Raw genomic sequence first — 20,691 nt, forward strand, 5'->3', positions numbered from 1 at the left:
AAGATTACTTCCTCTCTTTCATCTAAAAATACTTAAAAACACCCACAAATTTGTAGAAATCTGCTTTTTTTCCCAACACTTTAAAACTTGGGAATGCATGGTTACCACAGAGATCTGATTGATACCTCCCAAAAACACAAAACACATGCATGGGCTTCAACTGCTGTATTATCCTGAGAATGAGCTCACTGCATAATTGATCAAATCTCAATCACGGGCATTTAAAGTAAGGAAACGCAAACAAAATCTGCATTGATTGATACAAAAAAAAAAAAAAATCACACACTATCTATCTAGTTTGGTCCAGTTTTCACTTACACTGTTGATTGCCGGTTAAATTTCAATAAAATAAGTACTATAAATCTAAACAATAAAATACCAAAAAAGCAGTGACGTGCACTCAGGGTAGGCAAGGTAGGCAGTGCCTACCCAAGGGTGATTGGATATTTTGATAATTTGTTTTAATTATAATATAATTATAAATGAATTATTTTTCAATTTCTGATAGCCTACAGTACCTATAAGTTTGAAAGTGTCAGCATTTTGTGCGTTTCATAGACCAACTGACTAAACATCGCTATTTCCTGGTACGGCAGAGCCGCTGCACAGTCTCATTCCGCTGTACGGCAGGAGGGGGCCACACCCCCTCCCAAAAGCACATTGCTGCTCTGCCTCTGTTTCCATAGCGCATGTGCAGTCAGTTCCCCAAGATGAAAACCATTTATGTAAAAAGGCAACTCTCTACACTGCCTTTGGATGTAACTATGCTATGCTAAATGCTATACGTAAGTTCACAGTTCATTAGTGAATTGATCCAACGTAACTTCTGCAGCGAGTGGGCGGGATAACACTACAGGAAGGATGACAGCGCTAGAGACGATAAAGAAACTTTCTTTTGAGGAAAAACTGCAGTTTTTAAAAGATGGGAGACCAACACCTGAGCTACTAGACCTTCAGCAAAGGTAAAGTCAGAACATTGTTGGTACTTTCCACAGTGAATAGTACAAAAGGAAGGGTTGGCTTTGTGGTTGCGCCTCGCTGAGGCTGTTCTGAGTTGTTGTTGTCATTTTCTCTATGTTTCTGTGTTTCCAACACAAACAACGAATGCGCTGCCGTGTCATAAGATATATCTTGTTGGGAGAGTATGGAGGCTGCTATTGAATAATTGCATATGTTTCTTTAATGGTGTTGTACGATGTTGATTTTGTTTGATTAACACTTGCCAGCAGAAACATATAAAATTGTCATTGGGGGTCTCGATTTGCAACGTGCCTTCCCAACCCTAGTGGTCAAGGTACGTCACTGCAAAAAAGGTATCATTAAGATTTAAATCTGCATGTTCTTTATGGTTAACATTGGATTCCTCCAGAATTTTCAGTTTTTCTCGCTCAGTCTAAAAACAAGAACTTTACATTAATTGGAGTCTCCAAATTAACTGAGACAGTGAAGTGTTTCTGTGTCTATGATTGTGTATCAGATTGTGTTTAGTGATCAGGCCCGGCCAGTAGCATCAGAAATGAATAGAGAATTCTTCTTTCCGCATTCAATTTATGACTAATACATAATATATAAAAGCGAGTTATTTCATCACTCTGCTAAATATGTGAGAACATTGCCCTGTTATTCTGAAATACAACAGTGATATGTGTGTAAGAAACTTGCCTGTGGCTTCTATAATTGGATAAGGTTGGACATATAATCTTTCTTTTAGCATACAATACAGTGAGATAATTATGTGAACAAAATGCTGTCTTGTCTCAACAGGCAATGTGATTTATTTAGTTAAAGAGGAAAAATGAATAAAGGTGTCCATTCAACATATGCCTTATTTTTAGTGAACGCTTTTCAGTCATGCAATTTTTCTGTTGTTACATAGTGCAGCTTTGTACCAAGAATCAAACCATTCAGCTCTCGCAGTTGTTCTGCACTGATAACAGGTTTTAAAGGATTTTTTTTAATGGCATCACAGATAATGTGAATGACGTTTTCTATTTAACTTTATTTAATCTTTTCAACAGTTACCCCTGAACCCATATAGACAGAAATGCTTACATTAGAGGCACACCTAAAATTACACAAGAGCAAACTTGGGTTACTTGAGTTGGTATCACAGGGATGTCTCCCTCTTGTATAAGGCCACACTAGTGGGTCCCTCAAACTGCAGTTTCATGGCTTGTTTCAGATTCAGATGTGGGTCTGTTGTTGACATGCTGACCATGATGTCCTCTTTTAAGGCACTACAAGATGGAGTGAGGCTAAAACTGTGGCAGGCAGGTGACAAAATATCCTTCTTGGGTTCAGAATCCCAAACATCTCTTTGAAGGGGGCTCTGTAGCCTGAATGGGTATCCCAAAGGAGGACTCTCTCTATTTTTAGCACCAAGAGGAAAGTCCTGTCCTGGTGTTAGCCCAAGAGAAGTCATGACTGAGTGCCATTTTCCACCCGTGTAATTAGTCCTGTCTGCTTTGATTAAGCTTGAGCCTTGTTTAGTCATTTTCTCATGACACTCAAGTCCAGACAATAGAGCTGTCTGTGGAGGTTCAAAGCTGTGGACCATTGCAGTGATTTTGCACATAGGAGAAGGACTGCCTTTGGGATTCCTCTTGCTACTTCCATGGAGACTGCCTGTGCCCGAACTCCCTGGTGGAGGGAGGGTGGAGGGGCGGCTACGGCTGCGAGGCAGTGAGTGCTGCTGGATCTGTTGGGTGAAGCTGAGGCTATCGGCGGGCACTGTCTGTACCGTGGCTAATGAGTGGCAGGTAGAGGAGTTTTGGGAGTGAAAACGCTCTGCAGTGGAGCTGGGAGAAGATATGGAAGAAGAAGCAGTAGCTATTGCTTCTACTCCATCATTATCTAAATTTCCTGAGGAGAGGATCTTAGGTTTAGCAGGAGATACACTACTTGAATTGGGCACTTGTCCTTTGTATGGTGTGGCCCCGTGACGTTCCAGGAGTCTGACAATGTTAAAGTGTCTGTGTTTCCAAGCCACTTTGATAGGACTACGGCCATATTTGTCTATGTGATCTGGATTTGCTCCTTTTTCCAGAAGCATTTCAACAATGTTAGCATGCCCGGCTTGGGCAGCAATACTCAAAGCTGTTGCTCTTTGATGACAAGCAAGGTGTACATTAATAGCAGTGGCTTCCAGGAGGCACTGTCCTACTTTTGCATGTCCTGTCCAAGCTACTGAATGCAAAGGTGGTCTTCCTCCTGAATCTTGTGCATTAGGGTTTGCCCCATGGTTCAAAAGTAGCTCAACGATCTCCCAACATCCCTGCCAGGAAGCTACATGAAGTGCTGTGCGACCTTCTGAGTCTCGAGACTCCAGGGGCACTCCACCTTTTTCTATGAGCAGAGTGGCCATTTCAAGATTACCCTCCAAAGCTAGGAGGTAGAGCAGAGGTCGTCCCTCTGCATCTCTGACATCCGTATCAGCTCCTCGCTTCATCAACAGATCGGCGACATCAGGATGGCCCTCCAGGGAAGCCGCGCTCAGTGCTGAGTGTCCATTATATGCCCTGTGGTCAATGGGAGAACGCCGGTCCAGCAGCAGCCTCACAGTACTCCAATGACCATCTTGAGCAGCCAGTATTAGAGGTGTTCGTCCCTCAATGTCCATTTCCCCAACACGGGCCATGCTGCCACATTCCGTCAGTGAAGCACAAACAGCCCTGTGGCCATCGCAGGCTGCGGCATGAAGAGGAGTCCAGCCCAGGTCATCCTTATGGTTCTCATCCAGGCCTCGGTCCAGCAAGGCTCGGACAACCTCTGTGCTTCCTCTAGCAGCTGCTAAGCAGAGGGCAGTTCTACCTTCAGAGTCAATGGCGTCCACGGCTGCTCCCCAGAAAAGCAGCCGCGACACTGTTTTAATGTGACCCATGGCTGCAGCTGCCAGGAGAGGAGTGACAGCAGCTGCAGCATGGACAAAGCTATCAGGGCCAGCAGTTTCATCTACATCAGCTCCGGCCTCTAATAGAAGCTCAACAACATCATCATTTCCCTCATAAGCTGCCAGAAGCAGTGGAGTCATTCCGTCGTGATCTCTGTGCCTTGGATCTGCTCCGTGCTCCAGTAACATACTTGCTACTTCACCAAAGCCTTTAATCCCTGGAGCAGTCGGGACGCAGAAGGCAGCGACAGACAACGCTGTTCGTCCATCTCCATCTGCTAAGTTTACCTCTGCATTGTGGTTCAGCAAATTCTCCACAGCCTCATGATGTCCCATATAGGCAGCAGCGATAAGGGGTGTGCGGCCCTTGCTGTCAGCTTTATCAACCTGTGCTCCATAGTCCAGCAGTGTGAGAACAATTTGATCATGACCTCCCCACGCAGCTGCTCTCAGAGCTGTGCGTCCTTCACTGTCACAACCATCTACATGTGCTCCTGCATTGAGCAGTAGCTTAACCACCTCACCATGTCCTCCCCAAGCTGCAGAACGCAATGCTGTCCAGCCTTCATTATCAACATGCTCCAACATCTTCACCACAGTACTTGAGTGTTGGCTCTTTATCCATTCCAGGAACAGAGATAACACATTCACATGACCCTGCCTTGAGGCTAAAGTGAATGGTGTTTGACCCTGATTATCACAAATAAGTGGATCAGCTCCACGTCCCAGGAGAAGTTCAACAACATTAGAAGAACCTTCGTGAGCAAAGTGTGCTAGCAAAGTCTGTCCATCTGGAGAATTGGGATGGTTCACAGACACTCCGCTGTCCAATAGCTTCTTTATAGAGAGCTCCTTTTCGAATGCCCCTGCACCGTTAGTCCTTTCTCCACAAACACAATTTTGTCCAACATTTACATCTTGATCCAACAAACATGCAGCAGACACGAGACCACTTTCAATCAACAGTTGAGTGACATTCCTGCAGACTTGTGGAGGAAGCTGAGCCATTGATGTCACAAGGCTTTTGCTACAGCTGGGAGTAAGTGTAGGTATGTCTGTCCAAAGCATCCAGAGTGCCAATAATGCAGGTTTGTCTCGGTGGTAATCTGAGTAAATTAGGTGTGTAGCAAGCTGGCAAATGTCCTCAATATTCAAGTTGTATCCCTGTACGCTCAAAGCCATTGCAAGCATGCTGTGACCCTCTGCCCTACAGCAGAGATATTTTTGTGTGCAGTACTTGACGTCAGTAAGCCACTCTGTAAAGCTGGCATGAAAAAGTAATTTGGTGCCTTGAGGCCCATCAATGAGTAGTGTAGACAGGGTTTGAAGTTTGTTCTGCAGGTCCTGAAGCTTTAGTGTGTTGTCTTGTGTCCAAACGGCTGTCAGTAACTGCTGAGGTGTGAGGGGCCTCGGCGCTGCCAACAAAACATTGAGGAGAGGTCTGATGTAGGTGAAGAGCCCCCTGGGGAACAGCCTCTGGCACAGCCAAAGGTAAAGCCCATTGAGAGTCCCAGGAATGTCTCGGATTTCCCGCAGTCCAATTAGTGCAGCGGTCACACCATCCAGAACCCGCTCCAAAATGAGGAAGCAGCCACCACTCTTGATGTGAAGCAGATTTAGCATATCGGCCGTATCTGGGGTCAGTTGACGACGAAGCGCTATTTCTTTATCAAGCCGGCAGAGGATGTACTGCTGCACATCTCGGACTACTTGTGACTTCCGCAAATCATCCAGGCAGAGTCGTCGGAAACCTATAACACAGATTAATAATTTTTTTTAAGATACAATCCATATCTTGTGAGATGCATCATGATAAACCCTAGAGAAAAAACATTGTTCCAACATTTTAATATTTTTTTATTTCATAAATGGCACCAAGCAGTTTAGTAAACATAATCAACTGCACTGCTCTCTATGGCTCATAAACGTTTGAAAGAATAAACAATTAAATAGTTTTTACTCTATTTTATATGTATTTTGTTGTAATCGCTTGGGTATGTTAACAGGGAGTACTGGCGACGGTCACAAGCAAGTACAAAAACTTTTGTCACCAAGAATTTAATTGGATATGTGATGGGGAATGAAAAAATCAGGAACATGAGTTATTTACAGATTCTGAAAGTCAAATATTATTATTATTATTGTTTTTTTTTCTTTGTCTGCACATGCTCTCAAAGGTCAACACTACATTGTTGCATTGCTGTCTTTTTAAGACAACAATGCATATTTTGTTATTGCAATTATATTATTGAAATGAGTCAATTATCATGTAAAGAAGCATATATATATATATATATATATATATATATATATATATGTATATATATATATATAAATCATTTAAAGAAGATATGGTCATTCGAATGTTGTCACTCTAAATTACACAATGAAGAAAACAGTAACGGTCTTCAAAAAAAATAAAGGTCATAAAGGTCAAAAAAGTAGGAATAACTTCTCAACACAATATACTTCAAATTTGCAACATGTCTCGAGACAGGCAGCAACCAAACAAAAGCCTCGCTCCGCAGCCTTTTAAACCAAAGTTACATAACATCTTAAAAGCTATTTTTGCATTTTTGTGGTTTCATAACAGTATTTTCTCATTTGCATTGCTTGATGTTTCTGCCAAAATAAAGTTTTTTTTTTAAAAGTAGTGGCATAAACCTTGAGTGGAAAGTTTGCATGACAAATGCTATTTCTGGTTCCCTGTCACCTGTAGTACATTTATTATCTATACCCAGTGTTTGGAATAAAGGCATTTAAAATAACGGCGTTAGGTAACGGCGTTTGTTTTTCAGTAACGGAGTAATCTAACTAATTACTTTTTATGCCATTACAACGCCGTTATCATTACTGAACGTTAAATGCGGTGCGTTACATGCATTGATTAAATAAACTTTTATCCGAAAGCATCCCCAGCTTCTTACTCAGCTGTTGTGAGGAGGTGGGTTAAAAAACGAGGTGAGCGATTATGACTGGCTAAGGCGGCGTCATGTTTCATGGTAGCCAATCAGAGTCAGTGTTTTTACACATGTGCCAGCAAGAGGAGGCGGGTTAAAAACAAGGTGAGCGATTATGATTGGCTAAGGCGACGTGCCAGCACACGCGACACACACACGCGACACACACACACACACACACACTGTCTATACCTGAAAACATCTTGCACACTGGCTTGTTGTGGCGTCGGACAGTGCAGACCAGCAGTAGCCAGTTGGGCAGCAGATGTTGATTGGTGGCGAGGAGCATTGCAATGGATCCACCTTTTCCAGCTTCACTGAGCAGTCCATGATCCAAAGAGTCAACAATCACCATCAAGGTCTGTGCAGGAGGTGGAAGGTCCAGTAACGGTCCCAACACGGCTCTGTGGAGGAAGAGGAAGTTTATTTCTTAGAAGCAGGCACTGAAGGTCAAACCTGTTTCCAAAAATGCAAAAAATGTGAATGTTTGAGTCATACCCTTATGAGAACCAGCACATACGTATATTACTGTCCACTAAAGTGGATGTTCATTTTTGCTCTTTAGCTTTTGCTCCTTTCAGCTATTTGTACTTATTCCAGACAGGCTTCATAGAAGATATCCTAACCTAAGACATATCATGTGTTAGGATGGGATAATGATAACTAGTTTATAAACTGAGAAAAATGAAGACTACAGAACAGAGAAAAAGAAGACTACAAAAAGTCCATGACAAGAAAAGAGACCTGAAGTCAGAATGAAAGTAAACTTTTTAAAAGATCATTGCTTTCACAATTCTCTAAAGTGCTCAAAAGACTGTTCGAAAATTAAATTGTTTTATTGATAATAATCTTATGAGTATCTTTATGGTTTTAGTTCAAATCTAGTCGAGGTCTACAGCTTAAGCAATGTTGAAAATAACACATTACAACATAAATTGACATTAAAAATATACAATAGGGGTGTTTATAGATCTTAAGAAAGCATTTTCCACTGTTGATCAGTCAATTTTCCTCTCTAAGATGAGTACATACAGTGTGAGAGGAGTTTTGAATTGATTAAACAGACAACATGTGCAGTCAGCTAATTATAAACCAGCATGTTTAGGGATAGAATGTGGGGTCTAACAAGGTTCCGTTTTGGTACCTAAACTGTTTATTTTATATATAAATGACATCTGTGTTCTAAATTATTTAAGTTCATGTTGTTTGCAGATGATACTCATTATTTCTGTTCAGGACATGAAAATGAATATTGAAAATGAAAATGCAATGGTAAAACTTAAATTCTGGTTTCATGAAAATACGTTATCATTTAATTTAAACAAAACTAAGTTTATACATTTTGGTAATAAAAAGGAATCCTCAAGTTTATTTATCTTTTTTCAGATTGAGAACATATGAGTTTAGGTTTTTGGAAGTTATAATTGATGAAAATGTGTCATGGGAATGTCATGGTTAAAATTACAACGTACCCAAGCAACATTCAGGCCTGCAAACAATATAACTGAGTAGTTAGTTATTGCCGGCATTAGGATTTATTTTTATCGGGTTCTGGACTCATTGGAGAAATTTGATCCTTGTAAGATGATTTATTTTCAGAAACAAGGCTTATATTGGGATTGCCTGAAACTGTGATTGCATTCTGATTTGACTGACTGATTTGTGATTTGCATTGATTGCTCGAACTATGACTATGAACTATGGGCAGCCATATGCTTGAAAATAGTGGTTGTTATGGACAAACTGCTACTAGTGCAGAAGTCCAATAACTAAACAGCACCCAGATTTAAGTTTGGCAGGCAGTTCCTTCCAATCATGCCCCTCCAGGTCACACTGACATTGCCTATGTCAAAATTAAAGTCCCATAGGAAGACAATAGAGTCAACAGGTGGGGCACTATCCAGTTAGTCTCTCAGAGATCCCAGAAAAGGTGTGTACTCGGGGTAAATCTAAAGTATAAGCAGAGAGCCTGGACGGGTAGCAAAAAGCCCACCCTGGTCTTCTGCCTCACACCCGAAGCAACTCTAAAACAATAAGTCAAGTTCCTTTCAAACACTTGCTGTATTTCCAATGCTTAGTTTCCATGACTGAGGATTAGGCCGCATGGGTCCCTTCCTTGGTACGTTCTAGACCCTAATATTCAAATATAGTACATTCCTTTTTTGAAGGAAGTGGTGGAACAAAACCTGCCATTGTTGACTGGAACAACTACAAATATGTCATAGTGATTTGAAAAAAAATAAAATATATATTGTTTTTTGTTATTTTTTTTTACAAAGCTGTAGTTTTCAAAGAGACCATTATTTTAGGCTTGTTATCAAATCAAGTCAAACTTCATTTATATAGCGCTTTTCACATAGTGTAACTCAAAGAGCTTTAGATAGTTAAAAACCACAAACCACATCAACCACACACACACACGCACACACACACACACACACACACACACACACACACACACACACACACACACACACACACACACACACACACACACACACACACACACACACACACACACACACACACACACACACACACGCAGGTTAAAATAAAGATAGTGCCGTATAGTACATGGCTGGGTACAGAGGTTCTTGGTGAGGAGACACCATCACAAGGAGCCATCTGCACTAGAGCAGGTAATAAACCAAGGCCACGGGACACCGACACAGAGCCTCCAGTGTAACAATGATAAAAGCCATTCACCACTTTGGACTGGATAGATGTGCAATGTTTTGGGCTGATAAAATGGACACAACCTCACCAGTGATAAACTTACACCAGAACACACACATACATTAAAGTGCATAAGAGTTAAACATGTTTGTTACTACACCTAGCTAGTCACAGTTCAAGCAGTGGTGTGTTCATATATCGTGCTGTGATGTTATGTAAGTATTTCACAAAGCTGCACTTCGGGATTTGCGACTGAACACTTGCAGGAATGTGAATGTAAACGTGTCAGTGAACACTCCTCAGCAGATACTGAAGAGCAGCATAGCATGTCACTCGTGATGTCTTTTGAGGATTTGTAGTTTTAAAATGATCTGCTGAAGCCGATACTTTGATCACCTTGATTTGGCTTGGTTTGCGTTCACAGTGAACCTTTGGATCTGCACCAAAGTGACAGGAAAAAAAGATGCTGGTTTTTGATGCACTATAAATCAGATCTTACAGTGTGGATAGGATTTTCAGCAGTAAAACACTTTGCATAGAGGTAGTCAGAAAAAAGGGAAAAGAAAGGAAAATAAGCTACACAAATTTTTACTGAAATAAAATAAACTAGGCATGTTTTTGATGCAGCGCAAGTTGTTTTGCAATATACAGTATGTTACATTGAATTTGTGCATATTTCCATGTGTGAATCAATGTTGTGTTACAATAGAGTGGCCATGTCCTTCATTTCTTTGTGCGTTTTTAATGTATATGTGGTCCAACTTACTGATTAACATGCAAAAATGCATGCTACATACAGAGCCACACAATCTGAATGTGATGAGTCTGTACAGGCTGCATATAATAGTAACCAGCTCGGACGATGACCTGTGTTTGTTACACACTTACATAGATCAATGAGATAGTTCAGACATGTTCATTCAATTATAGTCTACATTTATTTTTCTCTTATCTGCACATGCTGTCAAAGGTCAACACTACATGAAGTGCAATGCATGTTTTATTATTGCAATTAAATAAATACATTTATTTTATTTCATAATTGTGACCATCACCAGCCCTCCCTAAGAAAGGGTACAAAAAACTTTATTAAACGTAGAATATAAAAAGGAAGGGCAGTGTTACATCTAGGTGAGTGGGAAGGGAACAGGGAGGAGGGAGTCAGGGTCGGACAATGGAAAGGGTCGTGAAGAGTCGACTGTTTTAAGGTGAGAGTACAATGTGGTGTTGCAGTTGTGCTCATTGTGTTATGTAATCAGTTAAGCCAGTCTGGTGACAAGTGTGGGGAAATTGAAGTGGGTGACACAGCACCCAGCTCAAGTATAATGGTGGTAGCCGTGAACAGAGAAAAGGAGTGAGGGGTCCACCTAAAACTGATATTTGGATTATGTGCCGCTACTTCTTATTTTCCCTCTAAGGATATTCATTCTTGGATACAAATTGAAAACAACACAATAGAATTGTCATTAAAATCCTATATTTACTCAGCTGAAACTAAACAACTGCTAAAAAAAATACAAAAAACCCAATTGTCAGAAATACTGTTTCGATCTGGCACCAGGCACATGTGGCTTTGAATGAGGGGTCTAAGCTTTCAACTCTGTCACCCATTTGGGGCAATGGTACATTTAAACCAGAACGTGCTGATATGGGCTTTAAAATGTGGATGAATAAAGGAGTGTGTAAAATAGGGGATTTGTACAATGATGGAGTTCTGGTGACCTTTGAACTGTTGACAAACAAATATGAAACATTTTTTTAAGTATCTTCAGGTCTGGAGTTTTGTTACCAATTTACTGAAGTCGACTGTGCACACCCCATTGTCCACTATAGAGAATATGGCTGTTAACCATCATCAAAGTAGGGGCTTTCACAATTTTATAATACTAGTACAGTGCCCGTTGGAAGTATGCATTCATGTGGGAGCATAAGGTGTATATTTGCAGGTGCAATTTTCCTGGTTTATTTCTATGGGATCCTTTTTATTTGGAGTCATGTATATTTTTGTATCTTTCTGTTGTGTTTTTGTGCATTTTTTTGTATTTAGTATTAGTATTTAGTTTAGTGTATTTTGAGTCATTTTAATTTTTTTGTTGTCGTTTGGTGTATTTTTCTGTAATATATGTTTTTTTCTCTCTCACACATGCACTGCAGAGAAATGTGTAGCTTTCAACACAGCAGCCATTGCCGTCAATCACTTCCGGGTGAGGTCCGTCCGGTCTAAATAGCGCACGGTCAAACTAACGTTTTGAAATGACATCATCTTCAAATAAGAAAAGGGGTTTATTTCCAACGTGTGCGATTTCTCTGCTTTATTTCTATAGGACATGAACATGATAAATGTGTTTGTTGTTTTTTTTTACTCACTTTTATATATTTTTGTTTGGTGTATTTTTCTGTAATGTATGTTTTTTGGAGTCATTATGTATATTTGTGTATCTTTTATTTCATTTATTTATTATTTATTCAGTTCATTTCCGACATGGTTGCATTCACAGAAATTCATTTGACATTCAGAGCAAAATCATTTTTTGTCCTTTTTCATGCCGGAAAGGGCGACGGAAAAAAGCATTATGCTTATCCAGATCCGTCCCCTAATTTGAACACAGATAATTTTACATCCAACCTCGTTTCTTCCTTTTTTTTTTTTTGTCCTTTTTTATGTGATGTATTCTCGTCTGCAGTCATTGTTCCTGTTGTTACTCCTCTTCACTGTCCTTTTTCTCCGTATCTCCTCGGGCTTTCTTTTCCAGTCGTTGTTTACGTTCCTCCAACTCTCCACACGTAAAGTTCTTCTTCTTTCGGAGTACCTTCATATCCTCTGAAAGTCGCCTCAGCTTACGATCCATCCGGAAGGCACATGCACATACACATACCCCCATCATTAGCAGGCCAAAGATCATGACTCCTAGCAGATAGATGTCTTCCACATCTTCCACTGTCAGCTGGGAGAGACAGAGCATCTGGCTTCTCCCTCATGCATCCATGACATATCCACCTGGGTATGTGTCCTTTGGACACGGTATTTCGTGCTGAAGCAATTGCCTCGTTGAGAAGATTTTGTCAATGGCGCTCAATGACCAGTTAATGAGTTCCATGTCGTCGCTGTAGAGTTCAATGAAGAGTTGACTTGAGATCTGTATGCATGTAGAAATGTACTCCTCGTTTTCTCCTTAAATCGTTTCAGATTAATGGACTGTTGCGTCTCTGCGTCAAGGCTGTTCCAGAGGTTCATGGCTCTATGCACAGTACTATGTTTGCCAACGTTTGATATGACCCTGTTTGGTCTAAACACATTATTATGTCTGAATTCATAGGAATTTTGATTGTATGTGAAACGTTTTTGTATTCGATGTGGTAGTATTTTTGATGAAGCCCTAAATGCGTGTATTTGTGTGTTGTAGTGTATTATTTCTTGCAGTTTTAGGTATTTTGACTTCTCAAATAATTCGTTTGTGTGTGTGTTGTGTGGTACTTTATGTAAAATTCTTTTAGCTTTTTTTTGTTGTTTAAATAGTGGTTCAAGATACGTTTTGTAGTTATTACCCAATATTTCGGAGCAGTAATTTAAGTGCGATGCTATGAGTGAAGAATAGATTGTTTTAAGTGATTTGGTATGTAGGATTTGTTGAAGCTTCCATAGGATGTAACTGCTTTTGGCAACTTTGTTTTTAACTATTTGTATATGTTTTTTCCAGGTCAGCTTGTCGTCCATCCACACTCCGAGTACCCTATATTCTTTTACTTCTTCTATTATTTCCATGTTTAGTTTCATTCTTATATCTACCGTTTTTTTTCTCTTTCCGAAATTAATGAATTTTGTTTTACTGACGTTTAGGGCTAGTTTATTTACATCTAACCAAGTTTGAATTTTTAATAGTTCTTCATTTGTTGACTCTATTAGAGTTTTAATGTCTTTGCCTGAGCATAGAATGGTTGTGTCATCTGCAAACAACGTTAGTTTGAGGCTATGTGAGACTTTGAAAATGTCGTTTATGTATAGAATGAACAGTTTTGGCCCTAAAATTGAACCCTGTGGCACACCACATTGTATGGTTTGGTATTTTGATGTGTGTTCTTCAAAGTCAACATATTGTCTCCTATTTGTCATATAGCTTTTAATCCATTTTAAGGCGTTGTACTTTATTCCGTAATTTTGAAGTTTTTGTTCAAGAATATCATGATTAATTGTGTCAAAGGCTTTTTTTAGGTCCAGAAAAATTCCGAATACAAATAGTTTTTTTTCTAATGCTTCTCTTATATTCTCCGTGATGTCAATTATAGCCATTGCTGTTGAACGTCCTTTTCTAAATCCATATTGTCCTTCATGTAGTATATTATTGTCTTCTATAAATTTGTCGAGTCTGTTCATAAACAGTTTTTCCAGAATTTTTGATAATTGTGGTAATATTGATATAGGTCGATAATTAGTGAAATTCCATTTTTCTCCACCCTTGTAAATCGGTCTGATTTTTGCAATTTTCATCTTTTCTGGGAAAACCCCATTCTTGAATGATAGATTACTTATATGTGTTAATCGCGGGGTTATTTCAGCTGTTATGGTTTTTATTAGACTCATAGTTAGATTATTAGTGTCTCTGGATTTTTTTGAGGTACAGGTTGTGATTATTCTGTCCACCTCTGCTTCTGTTACTTCTTCGAGTACAAGGTACTTATCAATGTCTTTCTTCTCATTGTCAAAATGGTTCCATTTAAGTGTTGGGTGTTTATTTATCCCTTTCTCTATGTCTTTTCCAGTATTTATTAAAAAACTGTTGAGTTCTTGTGCTATTATGTTTTTATTGTATTCTTTTACATTGTTTATTATAAAATGGTCTGCATTTTTTTCTTTGCATTTGCGCATGGTTATGGTGTTTATTATTTCCCACAATTTTTTGTTTTTGTTTTTATTCTCTTTTAATTGTTTTTCATAGTATTCTCTTTTTTTTCTCTTAGTAAATTATTAACTTTGTTTCTGTATTTTTTGTAACGTACTTCTGCTTTTAATGTTTTTTCTGTTATATATTTTTTATATAATATGTTTTTCTTTTTGCATACGTTGGCTATTTTCTTATTAATCCATGGTACATTGTTTATTTTACTTTTGGTTGTTATTTGTTTCAAAGGGCAGCATTTATCTTATATTGTCGTTATTGTGTCTGTAAATGTGTCATACGCTGTATCTACATCTCCTTCCTTGAAGACAGTTTCCCACGTCTCTCTTTTTATCTGTTGTTTAAAGTTTTCTAGTTGTTTTTCTCCTTCCAGTCTCCTGTATGTCTGTGTGTTATGATTTTCACGGTTCTTCTTCTCTTTTGTGTTTAGTATCATAAATATTGGTAAATGATCAGAGATGTCATTTATTAATATACCACTCTTTACATCTGTGTTTTGTATGTTTGTGAAGATGTTGTCTATCAGTGTTGAGCTGTGTTTATTAATTCTGGTTGGTTGCGTTATGAGAGGTTTTAATCCATTTGTGTACATGCAATTGGTAAAGTCTTCAATGTGTGTATTTTTTAAAGGATTTAAAATGTTTATACTGAAGTCTCCACATATCAGTAATCTCTTATTTTTAATTTCTTCTATCATTTTAGTTAGTTTCTCATTAAATATGTCTATTTTACAGTCAGGTGCACGATACAAACAACAGATTATTATCTTACGTCCCTCTGGACTTGTAATTTTCACTGTTATACATTCCATTACTTCTTCCACAGTTAGACTCAAAGACTCTATAATCTCCATCTCTATATTTTCTTTTATGAATAGTGCTACCCCTCCTCCTGGCTTATGTAATCTGTTCTTATAGACAAATTTATATCCTTTTATCATAAAATCCATGCCTTTTTTTTCTTTCATCCAAGTTTCTGATAGTGCTATTATGTCAAACCTATACAAAGTAGAGATGTAATCCTTAATGTCTTCAAAATTTGCATACATATTGCGACAATTACAGTGAACAAGTGACAGACCTTTTTCCTTCTTATTTTCCACTTTGAAGTCATTCTCTGTGTAGTAATGGCTGTTTGTGTATTGTTTCCAGTGTGAAAAGTTGTTTGGGTCCACTTCGTCTACTTGATTAATCTCCCGTTGTTGATGTTGATGATGTTGTGGATGATTTTTAGTGATTCTGTCCATATCCATGATTTTTATCAGTGTTCTTGACTTTTAGGTACCTCATTCGTATTTTTCCAGGTCTTCCATCCTTTGGAGTAGAACGGGTTTTCCATTTTCTCCTCCTGGGGGTGTGATGTAAATCCTGCAGCCTCTGGTCCAAGTTTTCACAATTTTTCCTCCTTTCTTCAGTTGGCGTGCTTTCCATGCGATACTTGCATTCTGCTTCGTCAGGTTCTCGTTCATAAACACCATCGTTCCCACAAGTTTTCTTCCTTGTTTCATTATTTCAGCTTTATATTTCACGTTGGTAAATGTAATTTTCACATCTCTGGTGTCTTTGCGTTTTGGCAGCAGCTGGCAGTAGTCTTTCTGTTGTGTTTTTGTGCACTTTTTGTATAATTCTAGTTATTTGTTGCCATTTTAGTGTGATTCTGTTTCTTTGGGTGTTTTTTGTATAAATATTTAGTTTTGTGTATTTTGAGTCATTTTCACATTTTTGTTGTATTTTTCTGTAATGTATGTTTTTTGGAGTCGTGTATTTTTTTATTCTTTCAGTTGTCTTTTTGTGCATTTTTGTGTTTTATTTTGCTCATTTAGTATATTTAGTATGTGTTCCGTGAAATGTTTGAGACGCTGATAACCAAACTCCAGATATTGTAGCGCCAATCAGAAAAGTAACAAAACTGCACAAAACAAAACGTAAAGCTCCAAACTACATGAGTGAGTAAGTAAATTAAAGTATAATGTACAATTCGGCTGCCTTTTTTTTTTTTAAAACAAAAATAATTTTTTACCTTTGAACCGAGTGGTCAGAGCTTAGCTTTCATGCATGGTACAACAGGGAATCTGCAGTTTTACAGATGGAGTATTGAACAGGTTGAGGTCAAAACCGACTCTAGTGAAACAGCGTGTTATTGAGCAACAGTTATATGGTTTAAACTAGGAATGTAACGATTAATCGTAAGGCAGTTAAAAATTGATTCATAGGTATCACGATTGACATCGATACTTTGAAAATTGAATCGCAGTACTTTTTTTAAACAGCAGAAGGCTGTTTATCCCTTCTCTTGTCCAACAGTGTACGGCGGGCGGAATCTGCTACTATTTTCTTTCTGGCCGCCTTCTACTCTTACATGTTAATGTTACATGTTAATAAATGATTCCTTACCCATTTAGCACCGAAAGAATATTTGTAATATTACGTAAATATCTGAAAAAGTCACGTTTTTCTATTAGCTCTGTCTGCTAGCATAGCATCTCTTCTTCACTGCTAGATTAGCTGCATGCCAACCAACCACTGGGTTACCAGCGCCCTCTGCTGGTCCAAACAAATATCTGATGTAAATCAGTGCAATTACGTGTTTTTTTTTTTTTTTTAAGTCCAATTGTTAAGGCACAAGATACATTTTCAGTTGCACTTTTAAAAAGAAAAAAAACTAATATGCAGTTTTGCATTGTTTACTATAAAACCAGAATTTAAATTAATAAGCTTCTTCTTCAATTGTATTATTCCTTTTTTTTTTATTTCATTCAAGATTTATTTTTAGTTAAATTGCATTGTTTTGAATAGTTTATCAAGGGATTCCTTTGACAATTAAAAATAAAAGGAAATTAATACAGTATTTTCTAGTTTTTTCCCCCAAAAAAATAAAGGAATATTTTTCATTTGACTACAGTCCCATTTTGTAAAATAAATCGTGAGAGAATCAAATCGTGAACCTAGTATTGTGAATCGAATCGTATCGGGAGTTGAGTGAATCGTTACATCCCGAGTTTAAACAATGGAAAACTTTGTTTAAACTCACCAGACTCACCAGTGGCTTACTGTTTCAAATGACCTATTCCGAGAGCTCCCGTGTCTCGGTCTAAGCTATCTTCTTCTCTATCACTCGTGTGTTTACAGTCCGTGTCTGCTTTGCTGTGTGCGCAGCGATTGGCTCTGGCCGCACACGTGATTCTTGCTCGGGTGAGGAACTGTGCAGTGAAATAGATATAGATGGTGCACTAGCGCCCCCTCACACCCTGAGGTCAAAAATTTAATAGGTTTTATTTCGGGGCTGTCCAGAAGTGAAATAAAATTAAAATAAACATTTTGAAATGACCATATTACTCCAAAATAACAGATACACACACTTGGGGTATTTGGAACTCGTTGACTAAGTTTCAGGTCGAACTCGCACCGCGTCGGTAAGATATTAGCTCCACACACACACACAACACACACACCATCCTTGCTTTTATAGGTAGATTTTAATTGCAGCCTCAAAAGAAAGTAGTCTTTCACATTTACAAGCCTGGTGATTTGATATGGAAACAGACATTTGAGGATTGAAACAACTCCTGTTTACTCACAAAAACAAATCATCAACAAAAGATTCTGATTAGCACAGTACAAGTGGTTGTTTACAACCTACATCACACCAGTGAAACTCCATCCTTTCAACCCTAATATCCCTAATGACTGTATCAAATGTGATAAAGAAAAGGGGACACTTAATCATTGTATGGGGCAGTGTGAGGAACTTCAAAACTTTTGGAAGCAAATTTGTGCAGTCATTTTGAATTTGATTGAATGTAAAATGCCCATTGATGGTACTGTAAACTCTGTGTAGTGCACATTTTTCCAAATATCTTCAAATGCAATCCAAAGAACAGGAAACTTGTCAATTTTTGCCTGGTGCAGGCAAAATATGTTATTGCTTTGAAATAGAGGGACACAGAAAGACCTGGGGTGAAACAGTGGATTACTTGGCGCTGGAGTAACTGACATATGGCCAAAGGAAAACTCGAGGACTTTAAAGACATTTGGTTTCCCTTTTTACACCTTGTAAAATACTTTGATTTATAGAAAGTAACGTTGCTGTAATTGAGTGAAGAGTGGGTTTTAGGGTGGGGGAGGGATTTTATTTATTTAATTTTTTGTGTTTTTGTATTTGTGTGTGTTTTATGTTTTATCCTTAAATTATGAAAAAAAAACAACTGATATTTGGGATCAACGTATGTAAGGTTTTGCCCAATGCAAGCTTATTCCAAAGCCCAAGACATGCCAGTGCATCCACGACCGATGTGTGCAAGAGAAACTTTTGCCAAAGAGCCCCAGGCCACCCCCCATGACCGAGCAGCCCATCCAGATGCCCTAGAGACCCCAGGCCGAGGTGCAGCAACTGCACCCCAATACACACCCAAGAAAGCCCCAAGGAGTTGAGGACCCAGCCAACTCCCGCACCCCGAGACACCCCGCCAGCGCTACTCCCGCTATACCCACCCAAGCTCCAACATCTGACCCTTCCTGGGAGAGGGCCCAGTGAGCCCCCCACCCGAGATCCCAGCAGTGAAGCAGAGGCCCGCGCCCAGGAGGTGTAGATTTCCTTTTGGTGCAGCTCAGCTTGTGATGTCAATGCCAATAGACAATAAATTAAAGTTGCTATAACACAGCAAACACTATGACAGTGGCAACATACACACAGTGGTTTCAGCCTTCAGGGAACAGCAGTAAATTGTTGTATATTGCTACTTACTTTAGGCCCGTTCTCCAAATAAGTTTAGCAAAAAACTCTCCAAGCTTGTGTTTATCACAAACAACCCCATGACCCCTGACGTCACCAGCCCGTCTGCAATTGCAAAATGGTCAATTAAAGCTCAGCAGCAAAGGTCACCCAGAGCCCTGTGCTTAGAGCGGTGAAATGCTGAAGAAGTGTTAGAACTGAAGCTGCAATACAATCTTAACCACACTTCCTCTTTATATAATGAGTGTAAACATAGTAAGGAAGTGTTGCACTTATCAGGTGACAAAAGCCCACAGTGGTTTGATAAGCACAAGCTTTAATCAGAGCACATCTTGACCGCAGAAAAAGAAGTCAAGGCTGAAGCAATGGAAGCTAAAAATAACTTTAGTGAGACATGATGGCTAGATTCTCAAAGACTGACCAAATGATGAGTAATGTTTAATCTAATTTATTTTCAAACAGCCAGTCAGTAAACAAAAAGCAAACAAATTCACCTGATGATTTAGTTTACACTGTTAAGTACTCTTTTGATATCTGTGCAAATATGCACAGTTCACCAAATTAAATTCCTCGTGTGCATAACATACATGGTCATTAAAGTTCATTCTGATAATTGTAATAACTTCCGAATTACAGGCACTAAAGTTTGTTCTTTTGATACATCTTAGGGCTACCGTGGCTCAGTGGAAGAGTGGTCATCCAATGACCGAAGGGTTGGGGGTCAAATCCCGCTCTATCCATGCCATTGTTGTTGTGTCCTTGGGCAAGGCACTTTAGCCATATTGCCACGTATGAATGGTATGAATTGTGTATGAATGTTGGTGGTGATCGGAGGGGCAGTAGGCACGAAATGGCAGCCACATTTCTGTACCACCACTGGTGTGACTGATGTGAATGAATAATGGCTTCTGTAACACACTTGAAAAAAGTACTATACAAATCCAGACTGTTATTATTACCCTGTACAGGTTTCCAGTTGATTGCAATATCAGCACACAGAGAGGTATATCATATATTCAGTGAGCAGGAAACTAAAGAACTCTGACAAATTGTATCATTGTGGAGAAATCAAAGTGGAATCAAACCCCTTGTCTTCTAGATTAACAGCATCACTAACCAATGATGTGTCTTTCCAAGACATCTAATGAAAGAGAACAGAGAACAAACTGGAACTGGCTTTCAACTAAATATTTCCGCAAAGTGAGGAAGCAATCAACAGTACGTGTAATTTCTAAACCTGTTGTCAGGTTCGATTATTTGTTGACATTTGTCAAAGAGCTATTCATTTTCCAAAAAATATAAAATTATTTTCTTAATTTAAAATTTGCTAAATGTTTGAATTTCCCATTAAAGTGAGCTGATTGTCTCACCTTGGACTTTAAAAACTTAAAAATTCTAAAGCATATTATGAATGCAAAGCAATTTATCGCCAATGAAGTGTATTTAAAAGGTGTGAATCGACTAAACGTTTAATTTTATATATTCATGAATTACAAATCTGACAGCAATTAATCATGATTAATTAGGGCGGCAGTATCTC

General features: G+C 38.8%; 1 protein-coding gene across 3 annotated transcripts in view; it reads right to left on the bottom strand.

The window, feature by feature from the left end:
- Window positions 1–1,187: 1,187 nt before the first annotated feature.
- Window positions 1,188–20,691, bottom strand: part of ankrd50l (ankyrin repeat domain 50-like) — a 40,767-nt gene continuing 21,263 nt past the window's right edge. For all 3 annotated transcript variants that reach the window (XM_028435781.1, XM_028435780.1, XM_028435782.1), the window contains 2 exons: window positions 7,042–7,253; window positions 1,188–5,640 (listed from right to left, as the gene is read on the bottom strand). In XM_028435781.1, coding sequence (XP_028291582.1) covers window positions 2,108–5,640; window positions 7,042–7,253 — 3,745 coding nt within the window. In that variant the 3' untranslated portion in view covers window positions 1,188–2,107. The remainder of the gene's footprint in view (window positions 5,641–7,041; window positions 7,254–20,691) is intronic.

Source organism: Gouania willdenowi, chromosome 21 (assembly GCF_900634775.1).
Source record: "Gouania willdenowi chromosome 21, fGouWil2.1, whole genome shotgun sequence".
NCBI lineage: Eukaryota > Metazoa > Chordata > Actinopteri > Blenniiformes > Gobiesocidae > Gouania > Gouania willdenowi.